The sequence below is a fragment of the Colobus angolensis genome, unplaced genomic scaffold (assembly GCF_000951035.1).
Source record: "Colobus angolensis palliatus isolate OR3802 unplaced genomic scaffold, Cang.pa_1.0 Scaffold1, whole genome shotgun sequence".
In the NCBI taxonomy this organism is placed as follows: Eukaryota; Metazoa; Chordata; class Mammalia; order Primates; family Cercopithecidae; genus Colobus; species Colobus angolensis.
This window is the reverse complement of record NW_012110918.1, coordinates 3251331-3262698: the sequence shown is the minus strand read 5'-3', so window position 1 is coordinate 3262698 and position 11368 is coordinate 3251331. Positions and strand designations below refer to the sequence as shown.

At 43.7% G+C, this 11368-nt stretch overlaps 1 protein-coding gene and 1 long non-coding RNA gene across 2 annotated transcripts in view; one reads left to right on the top strand and one right to left on the bottom strand.

Moving 5' to 3' along the window:
* The window catches only part of LOC105519584, a 15099-nt gene extending 7177 nt beyond the window's left edge, over positions 1-7922 (top strand). The window contains exon 2 of the long non-coding RNA XR_001003028.1: positions 7459-7922. This is a non-coding gene — a long non-coding RNA (uncharacterized LOC105519584). The remainder of the gene's footprint in view (positions 1-7458) is intronic.
* Positions 1-11368, bottom strand: part of PITPNC1 (phosphatidylinositol transfer protein, cytoplasmic 1) — a 253142-nt gene that overhangs the window by 15414 nt on the left and 226360 nt on the right. Inside the window, exon 8 of the mRNA XM_011954034.1 lies at positions 7540-7603. Coding sequence (XP_011809424.1) covers positions 7540-7603 — 64 coding nt within the window. The remainder of the gene's footprint in view (positions 1-7539; positions 7604-11368) is intronic.

The following is an 11368-nucleotide window of genomic DNA, read 5'->3' as shown; positions in this document are numbered from 1 at the left end:
CAAGTTCAAACGATTCTCCTGCCTCAGGCTCCCAAGTAGCCGGGACTACAGGCCATGCCACCATGCCAGGCTAATTTTGTATTTTTAGTAGAGACGGGGTTTCACCATGTTGGCCAGGCTGGTCTTGAACTCCTGACCTTGTGATTTGCCCACCTTGGCCTCCCAAAGTGCTGGGATTACAGGCGTGAGCCACCACACCTGGCCCAAACTCTTAATTAAAGGTAGCCCATGTTAATTACTTTGCAAATACGTTGGTGAACAATCAGCCCTTCACTTATAGATTGTGAAAGGTCATAATGTACTGTTCCCAAATAAGGTTTCCTACATAAAGACTCCTTAAGCCGGCAATACTGGGGATAACTGCCTGATTTAAGAGAATGTTGCAACTGGTATGGTATTTCTTCTGATAAAGAAAGTACATCCTAATATCTTTGAGACTCCGCTATCAAAGGTTAAACAGCCCTGGGAAGTATTTTGGGGACACACATGCCCTGCTCATCGTACTTCAGTGGGACAGTATTTCCTTTCCTTGCCTTCTAGAGAGGTCGTTTCTTTTCTTCTGTTTCTTGCTCTCCTTCAGGTGAGGAGAGATCAGATCGCAGACTCTTATCTCAGGGCATGAGGTCATACTGCATGGGGCCTGAGTAGAATGTTCTCCTCTGCCAGTGACTGGGCTGAAGCCAAAATCTCCTCCTCAACCATCAGCTCCACTTTGGCAAAGAGGCTCTGGTCTCAGGGGATTTGTTAATTGATAATCCTGTTAGTAAACATTTACACTGAGACTAATTTTTAGCTTATATGAACGCCACCACACAGAATAGCTTTGTACATGCTGTACATGTATTCATGGGCAATTTGTATTTCTTTTTCTTTTCTGAGACAGAGTCTCACTCTGTCCCCAGGCTGGAGTGTAGTGGCGCCATCTCGGCTCACTGTAACTTCTGCCTCCCAGGTTCAAGTGATTCTCCTGCCTCAGTCTCCTGAGTAGCTGGGATTCCAGGCACGTGTCACCATACTCGGCTAACTATTTTTGTATTTTTAGTAGAGATGGGGTTTCACCATGTTGTCCAGGCTGGTCTTGAACTCTTGACCTCAGGTGATCTGCCTGTCTCAGTCTCCCAAAGTGCTGGGATTACAGGCATGAGCCACTGTACCCGGCCTGATGTGTATTCCAGAATAAAATTCTGGAAGTGGATTGGCTGGGTCATAAGTTGTTTGTGCTTATCATTTCTATGGTATATTTTATTAAACTGGATTATCATTTTATATTGAAAACTAGATATAATCACTCTTAAATTTTTGCTATCAGATGGGCAAACGTCCTATTTTCTTGTCTTTCTCATTACATTTCTTGTGATTAGTAGTAAGTTTGCTGGCCATTTGCATTTCTTCTTCTATGATTTACTTTTTCATAGCCTTTACCATTTTCTTGAGTTATTGATTTTTTTTTTTCTTTTTTTTTGAGATAGGGTTTTGCTCTGTCATCTAGGCTAGAGTGCAGTGGTGTGACCATGGTTCACTGCAGCCTTGACCTCCCAGACTCAAGTGGTCCTTCCACCTGAGCCTCCCAAGCAGTTGGGACTACAGGCACACCATCATGTCCGGCTAATTTTTAAATTTTTTGTAGAGATAGAGTCTCCCTATGTTGCCAGGGCTGGTCTCAAACTCCTCAGCTCAAGTGATTCTCCTGCCTTGGCTTCCCAAAGTGCTGAGATTACAGGTGTGAGCAACCACACCCAGCCACATTTTCAATTTATAGGACCTCTTTATATATTATAGACAGTAATCCTGTTGACTACATATGCGGCAAATACTTTCCCCTAGTCTTTTAGCGTTGTTTATGGTGGCAATTTTCTTTCAATCATTGTTTTTTTTTTTTTTTTTTTTTTTTTTGAGACGGAGTCTTGCTCTGTCACCTGGGCTGGAGTGCAGTGGCCGGATCTCGGCTCACTGCAAGCTCCGCCTCCCGGGTTTACGCCATTCTCCTGCCTCAGCCTCCGGAGTAGCTGGGACTACAGGAGCCCGCCACCTCGCCCGGCTAGTTTTTTTGTATTTTTACTAGAGACGGGGTTTCACCGTGTTAGCCAGGATGGTCTCGATCTCCTGACCTCGTGATCCGCCCGTCTCAGCCTCCCAAAGTGCTGGGATTACAGGCTTGAGCCACCGCGCCCGGCCCAATCATTGTATTTTCAATGAAAGGAGGTTAATGTCACAGGAAGTGGAGGCAAGATCTTATGTTTGAAAGGCCTTTAGAAGTCAGTTGAACACACATGGAAACTACAAATGCCCTTGAACAAAGCATCTGCAAGCGTGAATTTTCCTTCATTGTACCACACAGTTGCAGCAGCAAACATTTTAAAAAGGGGAATCTTCTGTTCTAATTCAATGATCTGTGCAATGGCACATTATACTTTATTTCCCTCTACAAACATTTCCCTTCATTTTCAGGCTCCTTCAGCAAAACAGAAGTCATTTTTACATCATTCTAAGTCAAAATAAAAGTCTTGAACAAGCAGTTGGGTCAGGGAGGCTCCAGAAATCATAAATAAGAATGGATACTCCTTTGGCTCCAGCAAAATGGTAGCCATCCTTTGAGAAATGCCATTTTTAAAGTCCTTTACAATGATTATAAATTCAATACATGCTTCTTACAGAAAGCTTAGAGTAACTCCATTTTTTTTGGTGAAAGTAGCCAATCCTCAAAGTGTGGTGTATACCTTTTCCACATAATTCAGACCACTAAGATCTATAACTATAATCTATAGTTCTGATTTTTGTTTTTTGAGACATAGTTTCGCTCTTGTTGCCCAGGCTGGAGTGCAATGGTGCGATCTCAGCTCACTGCAACCTCTGCCTCCTGGGTTCAGGCGATTCTCCTGCCCCAGCCTCCTGAGTAGCTGGGATTACAGGCGCCCGCAGCCAGGCCCAGCTAACTTTTGTATTTTCAGTAGAGACGGAGTTTCATCATATTGGCCAGGCTGGTCTCGAACTCTTGACCTCAGGCGATCTGCCCACCTCGGCCTCCCAAAGTGCTGGGGTTACAGGCGTGAGCCACCGTGCCGGCCTCATAGTTGTGATTTTTTTCTGTAGTTTTTAATTGGGAGCAGGGAGTACGCAGGGGAAGGGTTCACGGGTTCCTCTGAAAATCTGATGGAAAGTTATAGATTCTCTCCCCAGATAAACAGAAGCACACACACATACAATGTTGCATTGGAAAATGCCGGCTTGGTGAACTCAACCAGCTAATGCAACCCCTAGCAGGCTTCTTGCTCCATTTTAATCTTGCTTCCCTCATTGTTAGACCTGCTCTAGGAACTCCAGGCTGATTTCTAAGTCACTTTCATGAGACAGTGTGGTCTACACCAGCCAGAACTCCCCCTCCCTCATACTTTTTGGTTAGAGTCAGGTTTTCAAAGACATTCGTGAGGTTCACCTCAATCATAGGCTCCTTCTGGCAATGTTCCGTGTTCCTTTCTCAAAACACTGTCAGATTTGTAAAGCAAAACCATGCCTTTGTGAAACTGGGCTGCCTATTTTTATCCACCTTCCCTCTCACCCCATTTCCTGAAATATGTTGTTGTTATTTCTCTGATTAGTGTTCTAGTCATGCAGAGAGACCCAAGGCTCATGGATAAAGACCAATCACAGCTTTGAAAGACACTCAACTCCTCCAATATGGAAATGGTTACACTTTACAATGAACATGAGCAGAATAAAATCTCTTTAGGGAAACAGTTTCATGACAGCCAAATGCTGAAACTCAGAAGAGATACAAAATTAATCCTTGGCTGACAAATGATCACTACCCTCAACAATGTCCTTTTTTTCTTGACTCTTAATTAAGCACTGGAGGTGGTGAGTCTAATTAGAGAGAAAGACATCTAGAGCTGCTCATGCATCAGCGTGTACAGTTTGTGCACTGTATGAATACACAGCAGAGGGGGCCAATGGGGCTAAAATTCAGCCCTAAGCCCAGAGCACCTGCTGAGTCTGCCCAGAAGGGGCACCTTTTTCTAATTCATCTGAGGAAAGGAGAGCTTTTTTTCTAATTCTCACAAAAAATCAGAGTAAGAATTTGGGTTCCTGCAATCATTTTAAAATTTATTTCATTTTTTGTTTTTTAGAGACAAAGGCTCGCTCTGTCGCCCAGGCTGGAGTGTGGTTGGCCCTGTAGACAGCTATGATTCTCTAGTTAACCTATTTGGATTGAATCAATTAAATTGTCCTTATAACCCAATGTCCCCAGTCTGGTTTATAGCCCATGTCATAAGCCAGTAGTTCTTAAAATTTAGCCAGCAACAAAACCATCTGGAGGGCTTGTTAAAACAACTGCTGGGCTAGACCCTCAGAGTTTCCGAGTTAGCACGTTTGGGGTGGGGCCTGAGAATATGCATTTCTAACAAATACCCAAGAGATGCTGACGTTGCAGGTCCAGGGACCTTACTTTGAGAACCAGTGCTAGAAGCTATAGCTATAGGCAAGGATTTATTTTGGACCTTTTCCATGTTTACTAATGAGAGCCTCACTGAGCCTGTCCAGATCAAATAAAAATAAGTCATTCAGGTACCCCAAAATGGAGTGGAAGGGTAATGCTAGTGGGCACTTAGCCTGGGTACCAGTGGCACACATGGTCCACAGTTCCCAGAATTACTTTGCATACGGGACTGAGAAGGCACTCTGTGGACAGGAGGCATTTCCATTCATTTGATTCACCGAGTGTCTGCATCTGTGTGATGTGATGAAGGAGCCACTGTTTTCCTGGTCAGTAGCTCAGCTGTGGGTACTGATGGTTGCAGTAGCTTACATGAAATTAACAGTGTAGTTCTCAGACCATTGCTGAGTGAAAAGGCTGTTTGTTTTGGTTGGAGCTATGTCAGTGTATGCAAGGGGAGACCCACCCTGGGGAGTGCAAGGCGTTCTGATGATCCACACTCACTAAAGCCCACACTGTTGTTTTGTGCTCAGATAAGGGAAAGGCTTTTTGCACAATAGACTCCTTAGTTGTTAAATGCCTCCACTTCACTCATCCTAAGCAAGTGCGTGCTCTTTTTTGAAGGTATCCAGATTCAGGGAAATCTCCTGTTTCCTTTGGTACATTATTCTAGCCTTGGGCTCCTGTTATAATCCCAGATTTCTTTTTTTTTTTTTTTAAGAGATGAGGTCTTGCTCGGTCACCCAGGTTAGAGTGCAGTGGTGCGATCACAGCTCACTGCAGCCTCCAGCTCCTGGGCTCACCAAGTGATCCTTTCACCTTGGTCTCCTGAGTAGCTAAGACTACGGACATGTACCACTGTGCCTGGCTAATTTTATTTTATTTATTTATTTTGTAGAGATCATGTCTTGCTATGTTGCCCATGTGGTCTCGAATTCCTGGGCTCAAGTGATCCTCCATCCCAGGCCTCCCAAAGTGCTGGGATTACAGGTGTGAGCTACCGTGCCTGGCAGGATTTTTTTTTTCTTCAATTTTTATTAGAAGTTCCTAAGTCTCGGCCGGGTACAGTGGCTCACGCCTGTAATCCTAGCACTTTGGGAGGCTGAGGTGGGTGGATCACGAGGTTAGGAGTTTGAGACCAACCTGGCCAACATAGTGAAACCCCGTCTCTACTAAAAGTACAAAAAAATTAGCAGGGCGTGGTGGTGGGAGCCTGTAATCCCAGCTACTTGGGAGGCCGAGGCAAGGAAAATCGCTTGAACCTAGGAGGCAGAGGTTGCAATAAGCTGAGATTGCTCACTGCTGTACTCCAGCCCTTATGACAGTGCGAGACTCTGTCTCAAAAAAAAAAAAAAAAGGAAGTCCCTAAGTTTAAGTCTCTTCCTTGCCCTTTGCCCTAGGCTCAGCTGAGATGGAAGAGTCAGGCTCCATCCCCCATCCCCTTTCTGGCCTTTCATTTACTAGATACCCACCTACGTTGGGTTTTCTTCCTATATCCTGCCTGTAATCAAACCCTCTTTATTATTCTGTCCTCTTGATCAGAATCCGGCTATTCTTTTAGCTGAAAAATCTTCTTTGGCACTCTGGCAACAGAGAGAAACCTATCCAAGTGCCCTGTCTGTTGGTTTTCAAAGTGGCAGGTTTTTGGCCCTTCTGGTACCTCTCTTTTTGCCAAACTTCTAATCAGTTTGCACCTATGATTCTTTAAATATCCTTTTGATATTTCCTTGGTGTTGGTAGCGAAGAAACCGTGAGCTCTGAGGAGCACAAGTTGGGAGAGACCAGAAGTTCTTATCCTTTCTTGGGGTCTGTGCTCCCTCTGAGAATCGGAGAAAAGCTCCCCAGAAAAAAACAACCAGAAAGATTTATTTAAGGATCAGAGGAAGTAATCACAGGAGACTCTCCTGCCTGCCTCACAAAACGCAACTAGAAATAGACAGGTCTCTGGGAGACATCATGACAATGTGGCAAGCCAGTGCTTTTGCGGCATGAGAGCGGCATTCTGTGGGTGTGTGATAAGAAAGCGTTAAATGATCTGCATTTGGACAAACCCAGAAAGGTGCATTTGCGCTTCAGAAGGTGCAGATCTGGGAAAACTGCAAAAGGAGGTTAAAAAAAAAAAAAGAAAAAGAAAAAAAAAAGAAAAGAAAAGCCCGTAGCTTATAGAACCATGCCTTTTAAATGTGGCTCAGAAATCGCTAACAATACTAATAATAATGACTGTCTTTGCCCCTTCCGTCTAACGTGTCCTTTTACTTTGGTACCTTCTGCTCAGAAAAGGGAGGGAGTTGGTAAAACAGTGACAGAAAAGGACCAAAATGCAATCTAGGTTATACTCAGAACAAATTTAATGTGACTTAGGAAAAGGCCAAGGAGGAGGGCATTTCATTAGACAATCGACCTGAAAATCAGATCTAACCTAAGTCACTGGTGGGGCGTGTTCCTTTCTATTTATAGCCAAGGACGGTAGCCATCTGATGACTGATTCTGGGAGTGCAGAAAATTCATGTGGACAAAACAAGACTGCTGAGGACGTGGGAAGGATGGTCCATCCATCATGGGATGAAGCTAAACTTGTTTTCATTTGCTGGAAATGTGTAGAAATCGTTTAACTCTTCCCAGATCATGAACAAAAAAGCCAGAACAATAGTTTCAATTAGGATGAACCGGGCACCTATGCCTCTGTCTGCGCTTGAATTTTTGCAAAACCTGTATACATTTAGTGAGGGGTGATTTCAAATGTTTTCTGAATCAAAGGACTGCTTTTACTTGACAGGATGCTTCAGACAGCTTTGATCTTGAAGTTTAGGATAAATTAGGATGGGTTTGAAACCCATCTAACAGAAAATGATGGAGCCGTGCGTATCAACTATGTAAGCATCAAACATCCTGAGGTTCCTACTTAGTCAATAATTCCGTGGTTATTTTAGACCAAGCTTCTATAATTACATCTTCATTATGCTTGGCAGACAGTGCTATTTCCAACACAGGAAGCAACGGCCTTGCCTTTGTTGTTGTCCTTCTAGGTAGCAGTTGAAGCCAAATGGACAGAAAGCCCAAGACAACATGAAGTTGTTCTACAAGTTATCTTGGAGAAATTGACTTACCATACCACTCATCAACCCATGCAAAAGCCTGTCTATGTCCAATCAGCAGAATGTCTCGGACCACCTAAAAAGTAAAAGAAGGAGATTGAAATAATAGCATTGTTGATGAAAACTATTTGGAAGACAAGTTGTTAACAATTCTGGGAATCTTTGCGATTACAGAGTTCTTAATCCCTCTGTCTGTAAGTGATGACAATTACAGGCTGCCTATAGGTCCTATAGTGCTCACACACCTCCAGCCCTTCCCCATGGTATACATATACTTGCAGTATATTCATCTCCTTGTCTTATTTGAGAGTAGGGCTGGGTGTGTGTACAAACTAATGACAAATACTTAACAGTCACACAGCAGTGATACAAATAAATCTCTAGGTTAATTACCTCGAAGTTTTTCTCTCCATCTAACTAAAACAGCATCTACTTTTCATCTGGGAGGGTGTATGTCTCACTGGTTGGTGCCAGGAGGTCATAAATGTTGGAAATCTAGAACACTTTTCTAGGCAGCAAGTCACTTTTTTTTTTTTGGAGACAGAGTCGCTCTGTTACCAAGCTGGAGTGCAGTGGCGCAATCTCGGCTCACAGCAACCTTCGCCTCCAGGGTTCAAGCAATTCTCCTGCCTCGGCCTCACGAGTAGCTGGGACTACAGGCACGTGACACCGTGCCTGGCTAATTTTTGTAGTTTTAGTAGAGATGGGGTTTCACCATGTTTGCCAGGATAGTCTCGATCTCTTGACCTCGTGATATGCCCGCCTCAAACTCCCAAAGTGCTGGAATCACAGGTGTTAGCCACCACACCTGGCTGACAGCAAGTCACTTCTAAGCAAACAGCACTTAACATTCCCTCTTTTCTGATGACATATCCTAAAAAGTGAACAGCACTTAACGTTCTCTCTTTTCTGATGACATATCCTAGATTCTTTTTTTTTTTTTTTTTGAGACAGAGTCTTGCTCTGTCCCCCAGACTGAAGTGCAGTGGTGCAATATCAACTCACTGTAACCTCTGCCTCTTGTGGTTAAGTGATTCTTGTGCCTTAGCCTCCCGAGTAGCTGGGACTACAGGTGCACGCCACCATGCCTGGCTAATTTTTGTATTTTTATTACGGACAGGGTTTCGCCATGTTGTCCAGGCTGGTCTCAAACTCCTGGCCTCAAGCAATTCACCTGCTTTGGCCTTCCAAAGTGCTGGGATTACAGGTGTGAGCCACCTCACCCAGCCTGATTCATTTTTTTAATTGTATATTTTAAAATAACTTAGAGTGTAATTGGATTGTTTGTAACACAAAGGATAAATGCTGGAGGGGATGGATACCCCAGTCCTCACTTTGTGCTTATTTCACATTACAGGCCTTATGAAAACATCTCATATACCCCCTAAATCTTTACAGCTACTATGTACCCACAAAAATTATTTAAAAAATAAATATTGATTCAATATTTCTGTTTATCTTTTTTTTTTTTTTTTTGAGATGGAGTCTTGCTCTGTCCCCAGGCTGGAGTGCAGTGGGGCGATCTCGGCTCACTGCAACCTCCGCCTCCCTGGTTCAAGTGATTCTCCTGCCTCAGCCTCCTGAGTAGCTGGGATTACAGGTGCCTGCCACCATGCCCGGCTAATTTTTGTATTTTTTTTTAGTAGAGACGGTGTTTCACCATGTTCGTCAGGCTGGTCTCGAACTCCTGATCTTGTGACCCGCCTGCCTCAGCCTCCCAAAGTGCTGGGATTACAGGCATGAGCCACCATGCCCGGCCTCAATTTTTAAACAAACATAAATGAAGGTGTAAGATACAAGATAAATAAATATCCTTTTAGGTTTGACTTTCATGTAATAGAAGGAGGGAAAAAAGGCAGTTTCTTTTAACTATCATTGAAAGGATGAAAAAAGAGACCTGAACTACAATAGAACATAATGGGAATGATAAGCTTGACTGGACACAAAAGGGATGAAATTGTTTCTTATGGTGACACATAATGGCAATAGAAGGCTAAGGAAAATAGTGTATACCATTTGTGTGTGTGTGTGTGTGTGTGTGTGTGTGTGAGATACTGTTCATGTGTTTTTATTTCATGGTATTCTTTTCCATCCTGGGTAAATATGTCTTTTTACATTTCTTGGATACTCACAGTCTCCCTCCAACATTCCTTTCTTCCTGCCAAACAAATCCAGTGATTGTCAAAAACCTCGCGTGGAAGGTTGAAGCATGTTTCAATAAACGAAGGATTTTAATTCAGTGAATTTGCAGAAACAAGGAAAGCATTTATAATGAAGTGTTTATGACTGCAGGCCTCTGGATATCTAGTGAGGCTTTTATGACTTGAAAGTAGGAAACACACAATGAATACAAGAAACAACACGTAGCTATACACACTTGAGTGCTGAGTGTCTCAAATTCATGGAAATCAAAAGAACAGCATCGAGGCATCAGTAAATGTACCCTATTACACGAAGCGCAACACAGCTGTCGGCTGGAAACAAGAATTCAATAATGTGCTAATGGCTCGCTTTCGAACATTTTTTTCCCCTTAATTGTGAATAGATTCTTAAAAAAACAAAGGTATTCAGAGAAAGGCATCCCTGGCACCTTCAACCCATGCAAACGCTAGCCTCAGATCCTCATTCGCGACTCACGTGCCAGCGCAGGTGTGTTTCTGGAGCGTCAATAACACTTCATTATATTTGGAAAGGGCAAGGCATAAATCTTACAGGTGTTTTCAAGAAACAGATTCTCAAAACTAGCTTCAGTCAGCTGTGAGAAAAGAAACACAGTGGACCCTGGGGCAATCTAAATATGGCCCTTTAAATTATTATTATTATTATTATTATTATTTTTTGGAGATGGAGTCTTGCTCTGTCACCCAGGCTGTAGTGCAGTGGTATGACCTAGGCTCACTGCAGCCTCTGCTTCCTGGGTTCAAGTGATTCTCCTGCCTTGGTCTCCCGAGTAGCTGGGACTACAGGCACCCATCACCACGCCCAGCTAATTTTTACATTTTTAGTAGAGATGGGATTTCACCATGTTGGCCAGACTGGTCTCGAACTCCTGACCTCAAGCGATCCGCCTGCCTTGGCCTCTTGAAGTGCTGGGATTACAGGTGTGAACTGAGCCCAGTTTTATTTTTATTTTGCATTATTCTCTTTTTAACTGACAACTCTGGCTTTGATAAGTGTGCTTTGTGAGTAGAAATAAAACACACTATGAAGCTGGGCGTGGTGGCTCACGACTGTAAACCCAGTACTTTGGGAGGCCAAGGCGGGCAAATCACTTGAGGTTAGGAGTTCGAGACCAGCCTGGCTAACATGGTGAAACCCCGTCTACTAATAATACAAAAATTAGCTGGGTGTGGTGGCATGCACCTGTGCCTTAGCTACTCAGGAGGCTCAGGCACAAGAATTGCTCGAATCTGGGAGGCGGAAGTTGCAGTGAGCCGAGATCACGTCACTGCACTCCAGCCTGGGCGACAGATTGAGACTCCATCTCAAAAAAACAAAACAAAACAAAAAAACACTATGATAGTGGTCCTAGAAAGAGGAGGTCTTTTTACCTTAAAAAACCACACATAAAAAGGGATGCTGTGGGAAACCAAGGAAGATACTGTCTTACATAGACACAGAGCTGAGGCTGGAAAACATGTACTTTGGGAGCTGCAATTGCTTTCCTGTGCGATAACCAGGACACAGGAGGAAAACAGGGGATCCTGGAGCTTGATTTCTATGTATCACATTTCTTTTTTCTTTTTTGAGAGGGAGTCTGGCTCTGTCGCCCAGGCTGGAGTGCTGTGGCCGGATCTCAGCTCACTGCAAGCTCCGCCTCCCAGGTTCATGCCATTCTCCT